The following is a 13,479-nucleotide window of genomic DNA, read 5'->3' as shown; positions in this document are numbered from 1 at the left end:
GCTATACATGAAAAACAAGACAGGAGTCGGAACTGAGACTTAATGCCACACAGAGGTGGCATCAGGAGGCACCATTCATAAGCACTGAGTAGTCGAAAAGGAGCATAGGACCTCACAAGTGATATATACTGTACATCTATTTATACACATATATACCTGTATATATATATACACACATACACACATACACACATATACATATATCTGTATATCTATCTATTATATAAAAAAATCTTTGACGTCACGGGAGACTAGACATTAAAACCTTAGGAAGCAAGACCCGTGAGACAGTAACTTTTGCATGTCATATCCTACTTACAAACAATTTACAACAACTTTACCGACATATGACCCCGCAGTTGTTGGAATGCCTTTGGCAGACACACTTCATGTGCTCCCAGCACTTAAAAATGTTATACGTTCTAGATGGCATGTGAACAACTAAGCAAAGAAGAAAGAGCAGCGCATCGAAAAGAGACACGAAAGCTTTGGAGAGAAAAGAAGGCAAAAAAGGATGCACAAGAGAACAATAATAATCTATGTGCAAATTTAGAAAATAAGGAAAAGTAATAATCAGCCCGGACGTCCCGCAAGACAAAGTAGTGAGACAAAAGGACAGGTGCTGTACAGGCTTTTAAATGATCGACAGCGCGACAAGCAGAAGATGCAGCTCGGCAGCAGCAAGCAGAAAGACAGCAGCTGATCTGTCCGTATCTCCTTAGCATGCATTCAGCCCTCGGGTATGGGTTGGGTAAGCGAGTGAGGCAAGGATGGCTGCTGTACAGGCTCTGAAATGATCTACGTGCAGCGCGAGAAGCAGAACACACAGCATGGCAGGAGGAGCAGCAAGCAAGCAGATAATAATAAAAATAATAATAATAATAATAATAATAATTCATTAATCTGTCCGCATCTCCAAAGCGTGTGTCCAGCCACCCCATTCACAACGTGAGCGGCAGAGACGTGAGGTGGCTGGCGCATGGCGCATCATGGGGTTGGTGTATTCACAAAGCAAATATATATAAAATACTAAGCCTAAAAGTGCAATGATTTTGTGCAACGATTTTATGTAACTTTTTTGTGTTACGCTTTAAATCAGCTTATTTTAAAACTTACTAGGGGGCTTTGCCCCCTGCTCGCTTCGCTCGCCAACCCCTGTGTTTGGTTTACTGGATATACAATACAATTTATTTTTTGTATAGCCCAAAATCACACAAGAAGTGCCGCAATGGGCTTTAACAGGCCCTGCCTCTTGACAGCCCCCCAGCCTTGACCCTCTAAGATGACCAGAAAAAACTCCCAAAAAAAAACCCTTGTAGGGAAAAAAATGGAAGAAACCTTGGGAAAGGCAGTTCAAAGAGAGACCCCTTTCCAGGTAGGTTGGGCGTGCAGTGGGTGTCAAAAAGAAGGGGGTCGATACAATACAGTACAATACATAGAACAGAATAAATCCTCAAAACAGTATAAAAATAAAAATTCTAGAAGTACGGAGTAGAATTTCACATTAGATGATATCACATAATATGATTTGGATTTCTTTTAAGTCCTGGAGACCTCATTCATCAAGCTGCCTCCCCCATTTTGCCATTCCACATCTGAAATAGAGCTAATCTGATGAAAGGACCCCTCATTCCCACATTCCCATTCATCAGGGATGACTTTACCTTAGGCAGGCAATCTACAATTTAAAGAGATTGTTATTTTCTTGTGAATTGTTACATATGCATTATTTTCACTTTTACTTTAAAAACTTTTGTAAAAACAATGCTTGTTTCTTTATTTCCTGCCCTGCGCGAGGTTACATCTCTTTCGTCCCAGACGTATAATACTGCTCGTGTTGTGAAGGGTGTTGCGGCTGAACGTACGCTAAGGATATGCCTTTGGATCATTTGCTGTCTTTTTGCTGCTTGCTAGCTGCCTCTTCTGCCTGTCACATGTCGTTGTTTTAAGAGCTCTGAGCACATGATGCTTGCCTGCCAAAAGCAATCCAACAACTGCTAGCTTAGAGGTCTGTTGACTTGTTTTAAATGATGGCTCACTGCCTGGTCTCGCGTGACGTTGTAAAAGCAATACCTGTGTTTTACTTCTGGCCCCGGGCGTGGTTGAATTCTTTCTTGCAGGATGTATAACGCTGCTCGCGTTCGGTTGAGGTAGCTGCTGTCGCGCTGCCCTTCAATCTTTTTAAAGCCTGTACAGCCGCTGTCCTTTTTGCTCTCCACGTCTCATGTTTATGGTCCCCGCGAGACGCACCGTGGCAAGTCTCCTTGGTCTCGTGGGTCTTTAAAATGTCTTTCGAGATTATCACGTATCGTAGCCTTGCATTTGCTTTCCATTCCAGGATTTTCTTTTATATATAGAGAGACATATATATGTTTGGTATCATTCTTTATAGTGTTTATTGAACTTTAATGTGATGTTGTTAGATTTTCAGATTCTTATTCCGTTTTTAACCATACCCGGGGCTGGAAATAAAAGACAAAGAGTAGGACAGCTGCTGTACAGGCTTTTAAATGTTCGAAGCGGCGCACGAAATGCAGATCACATGGCACGGCAGCAGCAGCAATCCAGCAGCTGATTAAGCAAAGAGGAGGTAAAAAAAAAAAAAACTGTATTTGTTTCGCATTGTATCACTGTTTAAGAGGGGGTTCCGGAGGAGCAACCGCGTCTTCTTGGGGTGTGTTCAGTCCCCCTCTTCACAACGTGAGCGGCATAGATGCGAAGTGGCTGGCGTGTAGTGCAGGTCGGGGGGTTGGCAAGCAACGCAAGCAGGGGGGAACACCCTAGTATATATATATATATACTAGGGGGCTCCGCCCCCTGCTCGCTTCGCTCGCCAACCCCTGGTGTTGGGGAATGACAAAGAGCGTGATGTATGAATGAGATATAGAATAGTGTGACGGTGTAGATGATGCAAATAGAAAGCAAACAATAAAGTGTGTGGCACAGTGTAAAGGTTTATTTGAAAATTTCTTTGTACACGCCGTTTAAGTGTAAAAGGTAATTCCAGCTCAGAACTTGTAAGGTCATTTAAGATGGTTATTGTTGTGATCAAAGTCAAGTTTGTCAGAGCTTAGAAAGAGTTGTGTCTCTCCAGGAAGTAATGGAATGACTTGGGTATTAATGTTTTCCATATTAATATTTTTTGGACATAATATAGTGCGTTGTGTTAAAAGGGGCATTTGGTCTAATGAGATTGCTGTTCGAAATGTCTCTGTAACTAAGTTGTCGCAGATAAAGGCTTGAGGAATTGTAATAATATGTGCCTGAAGTCCAGCTGTATTGGTGAGTGTACCATCTCTCAGTTGTAATAAGCAATTGTTATGATCTGGTTCTGGACATCGTATCTTTTTTACTAACTGTATCTTTTGAAAGCAATGCCAATTGTCTGCGTATTTTAAGGTGCACTGAACAATAGCTGAGTGCATGGCATCTGGAAGAATAGCTAATCACTGTCTAAAATCTCCTCCTCATAAAAGTACCTTTCCTTCAAATCGAATATTATTATTCATAAACGTTTGTAGAAGTTTATGAATGGTGTTGAGTAAGTGACTTCATGCCATTGAACATTCATCAATAAACAACATTTTTTCAAGACGGATGTCACGTGCAGTGCCAACGTTAATGTTCATAGTGGATACCGATTTGTAGGATCTAATGTAGTTGATAAAGATTTCACTTTCAGGTACATCGTCAGTTATAAGCCTCTGTAGATATTCAGTATATGAATGTAAAGAAGGCAGTCTAATTTGACCCTTTTGACAACAACGTGTAAATGTATAACTTGTATTTCCAGTTGTTTCTTCAGGGAAGTGAACTGAATGACAATGATTGCAAATGACATTCATTAATCCGAATGAATTTTACTGGTGTATGTTTTTCTTGTGCCGTTTGAGAGGCGCGTTGTTGCATGTGTAGTATTTGGGACGTGTTGTTTTGGAGCTGTAATCGATTTGCCTGTGCTGTGTGAGAAGCCCGTTGTAGCCTTCGCTGCCATTAACGTATGTCTGAGACGGGAGGTGTTTCGTTTTGAATCCGTGCCTGTTGCGATGCAGCACTTTGATTGATAGTTTGCGTCATGTGGATCTAGGATGTAGATTTGTGCATATTTGCGTTGTTGATTTGTTTCAGGGTGCACTGTTCCAATGCGATGCAGTATTTGTGCACATATGCGAAAGTAGTATGGGCCATTGCCTTTTGGTGGCCTGATATTTACTCCGGTATATGCAAAAGCAAATGAACCATTGTAGGATCTAATGCAGTTCATAAAGTTTTTACTTTTAGGTACATCGTTAGTTAGAAGCTTTAGTTGAGCTTTGCGTTTTTGGAGTCGAGACATTTTTTCTTTTAGAAATATGGATAAGTAATAAGGAGAATTGCACTCACTGTTAATATGGAGCCTTTTCTGCGGTTGAACAGTTAATAGTGCCTTATTGTAATGAGATCCACCTATGCTGCATAGCCGTCTATTTTGTTGTTTCTTTCGTTTTCGTGTGTTTGTTCCTGTTATCCTTTCCTTTTCGTTTTGTACCCGTGACCGTGTATTCATGACTTGTTTCTTTCTCAGCATGCGAAATATGGATAAGTAATAAGAAGGATCGCAGTCACTGTTAATATGTTTCTTTTTCTGCAGTTGAACGGTTAATAGTGCTTTATTGTAAGGAGATCCACCAATGCTGACACCTATGCTGTCTAGTGTGAAGGTGTTGATGTTCACTTTAGAATATGTGGCTTTGGGTGTCACTTCTTATGGATGTGTGTGTGTGTGTGTGTGTGTGTGTGTGGGGGGGGGGCTGAGGATTGTTGTCGCGCGAGCGTCTTCTTTCTTTTTGTGTCCCTGTGTCTTGTTGAATCCCCCTCTTTGTGTGTGTCCCGTCCCTTGCTTGTAGGGTCTGTGGGGTGGTTTTGTGTTCTTTTTTTTGTGTTCCATGGGCTTGTTGAATCCCCCTCTTGGTGTGTGTCCCGTCCGGTGCCTGTAGGGGGGGGGGGTGCCTTGCTGTTGTGCGCGAGCCTCTTTTTTTTTTTTTTTTTTTTTTTTGGGTCTAGTTTCGTGTGCAATGTGTTTCGTGCTTTGCTTGCGTTTGAATACTTTTTTATGTGCCGTTTCCTTTTTTCGGTGCTCTTTGCGCCTCATTTCTCAATTTTTCCTGTGCTCACTCCTTTTTTCTGCGGTCTTGTCCGCCTCTCGCGGCCCCTCATCCGCCTCTCTCGCCCTCTTCTATCCGCCTTTCTCGGCTCCTCAGCCGACCCTCGCGGACTCTTTTTGCGCCTGCGCAGTACGTCTTTTTGCAGCTACGGCCCATTGCCGGATGCGGACTGTTTTTGCGCCTGCGTAGTACGTCTTTTTGCAGCTACGGCCCATTGCCGGATGTGCCTGCGTCCATCATCCGGTTTAGCATTCTCGGTTAGTAATATGGATATATAAAGAGAGAAAGACAGAGAGAGAAAGAGAGAGAGAGAGTAAAGGACAGCCAGAGTCCTTACCCAGCTGGGACACACTCATGATGGAAGGACAGGTGTAGACGGCTTATACAGAGCCTTTATCTCACCCAGGATGCTAGATGGCAGCAAGCATAGGCTCAGATTCCCACATGGATGCCCACAGGGTAGGCCAGGTATTGTAGTCCCGGAGGACAGCCTTGTTGGGTCCCGTGGGAGCAAGCAGGGGGAACTGCAGGATTGAGGAGTTTCTACCTCACCCAGAAGTGCTGACAGACCACATGTTTGGAAGATCGGGAGCACTTCCAGGGCGGTTAAAATAAAAGGAGCTGCCTGACTCACATAATGGAGCCCGAGTCTTGAGGAGGAAGACAATGAAGCTTGCGAGAGGAGTAGAGGAGGCAGTGAGAGACAGAGAGAGGAAAAGACAAGTAGTGTGCTGTATTATGCTTGTTGTACTTGTGGCTGAGGTGGTGGGAATCCCATGTAAATATATATATACACACTTAGACCCATAAGTATTTGGACAGTGATAAAATTTTCATAATTTTGGCTCTGTGCGTGACCACAGTGGATTTGAAATGAAGCAGTCAAGATGTGACTGAAGTGTAGACTTGCAGTTTTAATTTAAGGCATTTAAGAAAAACATTATATTAGCCATTTAGAAAAGACAGCTGTTTTTATACATGGTCCCCCTACATATACTTGAATAAATGATTTAAACAAATTAAAATTATTAACGTATAGTAATAAAATTAATAGTAATTCATCAATTCATATAGCTGGAACATATCCCAGCAGGCAAAAGGCAAGTGGACATAAAACTCAAATTTAATATTATTATTACTGATAACCCATCTGAATTCAAAAGAATACAGTTTAATGTAAAGTTGTTTTTTGCATTGATCACTATCAAAAGTCAAATCACTAAGAAAAACAGAAACTGATCTGTAGCATGTATTTTTTACAGATGGCTAATTGTTTATTGCTTTTTCAAGACTAACTTGCTCCAGCTAACTATAGTTAAAAAAAAAAAAAATGTTATATAGAAATTAGTACTTAGTTACAACGTACCTGTGATACATGCGATTAACTGACAGCAGTATAACTTAGGCCCATCATCTTAAAAAATCTCCCAGGTGCAGCCTGGTAACACAGCTAGTAATACATAACATGGTGAAGCTAAAGTATTAATAAAAATATATTTTATAAACTCACCACATCTTCCAAGGAAAACTGGGCTCCCTGGGCCACAATGTCTCCATTTATTGCTATTAGCGCACAGCCGTCATAATATAAGCGATCACCATCACAGCCTTTCTGATTGGCCAGCAAATAGATCCCTCCACTCTATATTAAAAAGGCAAGAAAATGTAAGCAAAAAAGTAAATATAACATTAAATTCTAAATGTTTAAACATTAAATTTAGAATATGCCAACCCTTGGGTTATACTATGTATTCTACTACAGAACAGAATCAGGAGTTCTGGTTTGCTTTAAAGTCCAGTTGAAATAGCAGACACATTTCAGACAAATTAAATAACAAAAATGAGTTCCGGTTAGGTAGTTTAAATATTTATGAAGTGAATCCACTTTTGGTATCACATGAGATGTTTCGGAATGTAACCAGGTGCTAAACATGTATTCTCCGGGAGCTCGTATGATTAGGCCATGGTACCACTCATTTCAAGGTTTGGTGTGGAAATGCTACCTCCTGAAATTATGAACCTTACAGACTGTCAGAGGTGTTGAATAACAGGATTGACTTTATCACAGGGTGGCAGACCTAAGATGTCTTAACAGAATCTAGAAATTGACTTCTAGTTCCTATAAATCAAACCATGCTTTATAGCTCATTCTAAATAACACAAGGATTTTCCGAAACAAATTAGAATATAAGAGTATAATCAAAGCAGGAGTGCAATAATGAATATGCAAATATTAGTATATAACACTATAGTAAAGAAAGCAGGGATAAATCCATAGGTGTGAAAAGGGAAGATCAAAGGTCACAAGGCAGGAAAAAGAGGCTGGTCCGAAGAAAACATGACATAAATTGGTTCCATTTTCCTATCACAGCTAGTCAAAGACAATTATTTTTTATCTGACCAGTGTTACACTCCAGGATTCAACATGACTTCTAGCTGAAAAGCGTGGCCAATTTAACAACTACTGCTGCTGAATCTCATAGTCTCTGAGTGAATCGTATTAAATGACTTGGAATCACAGGGAATGATTGATTACACCATTTCTTCATGAGTTTTTATTATGGTCCAGATCTTATATTGTGCCACAAAAGTACCACAAGGTTGTCTCACTGTGGGAGCCAATCGATGTGGAGTACTGATCAAAAGTAACAACCTGAAGAACAATTAGGTAGTTGCTGCCTTCAATGTAGTCCATGTTTTCCTCTGGTACAACACACTTGTGAAACATCTGTGCTGGCCTCACACTTAAAAGAAGCTTCTTTCACACTAGCACAAACACTCATTTTGATTCTTTCCTTGCAGGAATCATAGTTCTTCTCTATTTGTGAGCATTGCATGGGCTGTATTTCCGGTTGAGCATTCATTGGCTGTTAACTTTCATTTACACAAAATCCTATCCCTACAGCTTAAGACTATATGTGAGAAAATCAAACCAGTGTCATTGTTATAGCAAGACGAAGTGAGGTGTTAAGAACATTATGACTGGATCATGGGGAGTTTCACATTATGTACATTATCTGATTGAATTCGGCACATGCTGCAGTTGTCAGCAATTTAATGTGGTTTTCTTAAGATTATGTAATGGGATGCCATGCTTTAAATTTGTCCAAAAAATTGTGTGGTGTGATGTCAGCTTAAATGGTGCATCCTCTCCTAGTGTAGTGTCAGGTAAAAGAAAAAAAATATCATGGGTCACTAAATAGAAGGAGCAAACACGGACGATAGATCCTCGGTTTAATGGTGGTGAAAGTCCACATTCTTGTTTTCTACACAATGGAAGAATACTTGGAGAGAACCTATCCCATCCCTCTTTCCCGTTTCAAGCTCCAGTATAAGAACGACTCTCATTAAACTTAGCGTACCATTGGTTTACTTTGCCAGGTGGCACAGGTTAAATATGTCAAACGGTAAACAAAATCTTAGGGCCAGGGTGGATACAGTGGGGTCTCAATTGATGGGATGAAATTTTGTTTAGGAGAAATAAATGAACTGTAAATCTAGAGAACTGGGAATCCTTTATCAAACAGCACCACATAGAGACTTTCCTTATTTTAGGTCATATTCTGACCTGAACTTGCTACACCCCTTTATTTTTAAGTAGCATGGTATCTACCATGTTACCAAACTAACCCCTGCTCTTCAGCACCTACAATCGGGGAAGCATCCTCTGTAACAAATACAATGCCAAAACTGGATGATGTTATTAAAAGATCACAAATTATAAGCAAAAATAAAATAAAAATGACAATGAAACATACACAACATACTCCAAAAATAATCAAAAGAATCTGGAGATCCTGACAAACTAGAAGAATGTCTCTGGTGGAAATATTGAAGACCAGATTGTTAACCGGATTGTCAGTCAGTAGGGCAATCAACCCATGAGCTTTCTATGCTGTCTACCTGTCTTATATAATGAAGTTGGGAATCAGAACTATTGTGTTCCATGGAAGGACTCGTCAATATATATGACATGCATAATCCTACTGCTTCCCTTAAGTGTGTACTGCTTTGTGCCCTCCCCCACCAAAACCTATCATCTATGGGGAGGAGCGAAAGCTTTGGAGTCATCAAAAATTTTGATTTCTGGTTTTTGATGGATCTCGACATTTTAGGATCCCCAAATACTGAAAACATTAATATCTCGATGATGGGTGTGTGTCTGTGTCTACAGATAAAACGGCTAGACAGGAAATACCAAACTTGAAACTTTAGCCTGTTATGAGATGCCGATGTGCTTATTAGTTTTTGTGCCAAATCATGCAAGAGAAAGAGGCATACTAGAGGAACCACCAAATAGTGTAGTTCTGCAATTAATTATGAATTCTTGTCATCAATTGCTATCATAATGACCTATTTTCTGATCAGAAAGATCAGCATCAGAGTGGTAAATAATTACCGAAATGTTATAGAATAATTCTGGTAACTTGGTTCCTAGGGCACAAAGCATACTGACGCTCACGTCTAAATTTTTTTTCTTTGATGTCAATACATGCACATTTTAGCTTATAAATTCATTCTTCACATTCTTCAGACTGTCATTACCTTGGCAGTGGCTGACTTAATGAGGTCCACCCTCACATATGCCTTCCGTAGCTCATGGTGGCTTCCTGATGAATTGGTGAATATTTCAACTCCATCAAGGCCCATGTTGATATGGGGACTGAAAAAAAGAGAAAACCACAAAATTAAGTTTCAAAGGTATATGGATACCTCAGAGACTAGAATGATTATGAACCAGTACCTATCAAACTGATTAAAAAAATAAATAAAAAAGGAAAGTCCCATTGAAAGCTGAGGATCCAGAATTGAGTGTACCAGTGTCTTCCAAGTTTTTAGCCGATAAGTTAGCCGCATACATCTCTTACATTTTTAGATAACACCCAAAAATAATGCAAAACATTCTGTCTAATAAATCTATAATATAGTAAAGAAAGTAATATCTGAAAATTGCTTCATCTACTGCACTTTGTTCATCTTGTTTTCTAATGCAATACACAACCACAGACTGCCGTGTACAGCAGAATGTTAACACTAGAGGTCGTCATTGGCCATCTGCTACTTTTCTTTTTACCAGTAGATGGTGCTGTTTACCAGATTGACTATATATTGGCCATAAACTGAATTTGTTCATTATACAAATATTTCAGCATTTTCATAATCTTACAAATATTGCACAATTTACAAAATTAATGGTGCTGTTTACCAGATTGACTATATATTGGCCATAAACTGTGAATTTGTTCATTATACAATTATTTCAGCATTTTCACAATCTTACAAATATTGCACAATTTACAAAATTAATAAAGCTATACAAGTATTTGCATAAAGAATGGCAACTATACTGCACTAAGCCCTTGAAGTTGACAGTACTACATAGTCCATGATTTGTCCTGTTTAATAGTTTATTTTTTGTTGCACATGAAAGTTATGTTTCTTCAACTGTTTGACTTAGTTTTGTGTAATGGTCGGGAAAAGTGAACAAATGTCTTTTGCAAAGTGGAGTTGATTATATGGAGAATATTAGCAAGAAAAAGGTTTTCAGGTGATGGAAGTATTTCAAACATGGAAATGTAAACTCTTATTAATGGAAAAATAAAAACTGAGGCTACTGCCTTGAAGAAGATGTAAATAAATCACTACTGTGAGTTTCTGAGAAGTTTATTGAGGGCTAGAAGAAGTGTAAAGACTCTATTGGAAAGTAAAGTGAAGCAAATGACTCTAAACCAGAAAAATCTTTACATACAGAATGACAGGTGAAACTTTCAAAATAGTAAGTCCTCAAATATTTCTCTGATAGCATACTATCAGATAATAAATTTCAGTTATGTTTCAGTTATTGAATTTTTGCAGGCTTAAGAGAAATATATGTGACAACATCCAAATCAATGGCAGTCATCAGTCTGATAGATACTTTAATAAAGTATCTATCTATCTTTAACTCCAAGCTTTTACCCACAAACATATTTTTTGTTTTCTTTTAATTACAACTCTAGACATCCATCCACTATTGAGCAAACTTCCTCCAATTTCAGTATTGGGAAGTTGCGGCCTGTCCCAGCAGCATTAGGCACAAAGAAATAAGCAAACCTATATGGGGTGTCGGTTCATTACATATTTCCCTCATGTGCAGGCACACGCACTTATACAATTTACAGTTACCAATTAACCTAATTTAAACGGTTTTGGAATGGAAAAGGCAACTTAGCGTACCTGGAAAAACAGCTACATAATTAAGAGTAGAATGCACAATTTCCACATAGACAGCCAGGATTTAAATCAAGCACTTTGAAGCTTTGAGACAGCAGGGTTTACCACTGTGCCACCATGTCACTGTGAACAAAATGATTTTCTATGCAATTTATAGACAAATAGAAACAAACTTTTTTTGCCCCAAGAGGGAAATGTGGCATTTACCTATATTTTTATATTGTTTATACATGTTGTGAGGGACAGCCAGCATTTCAGTCCAGCCGGGACATCCCTCAACGAAAGAAGACAGCCTTTTTAGGGCACTACATCCCCGGGGACGCTAGATGGCAGCTCCCCTGGATGGAAATGGTTCCTCGGATTCCCGCATGGCAGCATGGGACATGGAGTCCATCTCTTCAGCCCTGTTGGGTGCCGTGGTGCCGCCAGGGGGAGCTCACCAAGAATCCGGGGACTTTTTACAATTACACCACCCCGAAAGTGCTTCGGGGTCATGAGGACGGAAGCCCGCAGTACTTCTGGGACAATTGACAAAAGAAGATGTGGTGTTGACCCAGAGAAGAAATACTTCCGGCTCATAGACTTTAAAAGGAATGTGGGAAACCCCAGCAGACTGAGCGGGAGTCGGGAGGGAATGCGACAGAGCTGCTGGGAGGAATGGAGGATTTGTTATTGGTTATTGTAATTGTTATTGATTTACTGGAGTATTGTGGAGTGGAGGTGCTTGGTGCACACTATTATTATAATAAATAATAATTTGGACTTTTATCTGGTGTCTGACGTGTTGTCTGAGGGGTCAAGGAGACAACAGAGCCCCCTATCTGTCACAATGTGCATATTCAAATATATATACTGTACAGTATTGCTATAACAGAACAAAGGACGACTAGCCCTCCTTAAGACATGGAGAAGGTTTGATCATGTGAGAAGTTGTTTACCTTAAGTTTCTTAATTTCCACAGTCTACAGGACAAATAATTACTCCTCGCTGTTATTTCTTATCTATGCCTATATCAGGATTGTAATATGTTTGCGAGAGTGTCAGAATACAAAGAGTTCACTTTCCATTCTCTAATAGATCTGTTGAATTAAAATAAAACACATATATATATGTGTGTGTGTGTGTGTGTGTTTTTATTATTCATCTTCTGAAAATAATAACCACCACCAACCCAAACCATGAGGGTACACCATCACTAAAGTTTTTTTACTCTCTGGACAGAGTCCAGAAGCTTCAGGACTGGAAGAGCCATGACATCACTTCTGCCTTGACCTCAATCTCCCATCTCTTCTGGACAGACCATGTAGAAGGATTATGACTATATGACTACTGAAAGTCTATGTTCACGTTAAACCAGGAGACCGACCTGATCTCTAGACATTCTCTACTTACCCTTTGGTAGCATTATGATATTTTGCAACCTTGTATGCGTTTTCATTTGCTTTAATTCATTTTTGACCTTATTAAATGGGGTTATTGGCTGACTCACCACAACTCTTTCGTTGAACTCATACATCCTGTAATATACATATCCTTCTACAGCATGACTTCAGAACATTCATTTAAAATGAATCCACAAGATCACTACAGTATATTTTCAGCTACAGATCTTTTTTATGTTTGTTAATCTGTGCCCTTTGAAATAGGAAACCTTTGCTGGAACTTTTAGTGTCTTCCCTGATCCCTCGCCATTATTAAGAAAGTCACAAAAGGTTAATAAAATTCCACAGAATTTGAAAAGACAAGTACATGTTTCTTGATGCCTTTGGACAGCACCTTCTGGCTTGCTCATTATGTGTTTTCTCTTTCTTTTCTTTTACCTGTTTGGAGCCCAAAGTTCTTCGCACATTTCACTGGCTATGCATGTGTCCTTAGTAGAAAGAACAGCATCTCCGAAAGGCACAGTTTCCTGAAAAACACATTTTAAAAGAAAATGAAAAGAGTAATCAATATTTTTGAAAGGCTTTTAGTTACATGTGTAGGCACAACACACAATGGAATAAAATTATTTCATCGCTTTAAAAAAAAAATCATATTTCTGTTATGCAGCAATGTCCAAAACAATCCTTTCATTCTTATTCCAAGCCTGATGAGATCCCAGTTGATTTAATTAGTACATCTG

General features: G+C 39.4%; 1 protein-coding gene across 5 annotated transcripts in view; it reads right to left on the bottom strand.

Annotated features, from left to right (window-relative positions):
* The window catches only part of nadsyn1 (NAD synthetase 1), a 91,754-nt gene that overhangs the window by 52,946 nt on the left and 25,329 nt on the right, over positions 1–13,479 (bottom strand). For all 5 annotated transcript variants that reach the window (XR_007934267.1, XR_003715217.2, XM_028793792.2 and 2 more), the window contains 3 exons: positions 13,178–13,266; positions 9,690–9,807; positions 6,655–6,786 (listed from right to left, as the gene is read on the bottom strand). Coding sequence is in view for 3 of the 5 variants with exons in the window: in XM_028793792.2 (XP_028649625.1) it covers positions 6,655–6,786; positions 9,690–9,807; positions 13,178–13,266 (339 nt within the window). In the remaining 2 variants the exon portion in view is untranslated. The remainder of the gene's footprint in view (positions 1–6,654; positions 6,787–9,689; positions 9,808–13,177; positions 13,267–13,479) is intronic.

The sequence above is a fragment of the Erpetoichthys calabaricus genome, chromosome 2 (genome assembly GCF_900747795.2).
Source record: "Erpetoichthys calabaricus chromosome 2, fErpCal1.3, whole genome shotgun sequence".
In the NCBI taxonomy this organism is placed as follows: Eukaryota; Metazoa; Chordata; class Cladistia; order Polypteriformes; family Polypteridae; genus Erpetoichthys; species Erpetoichthys calabaricus.
The sequence above is the reverse complement of the archived record's forward strand: the minus strand, read 5'-3'. Positions and strand labels throughout refer to the sequence as shown.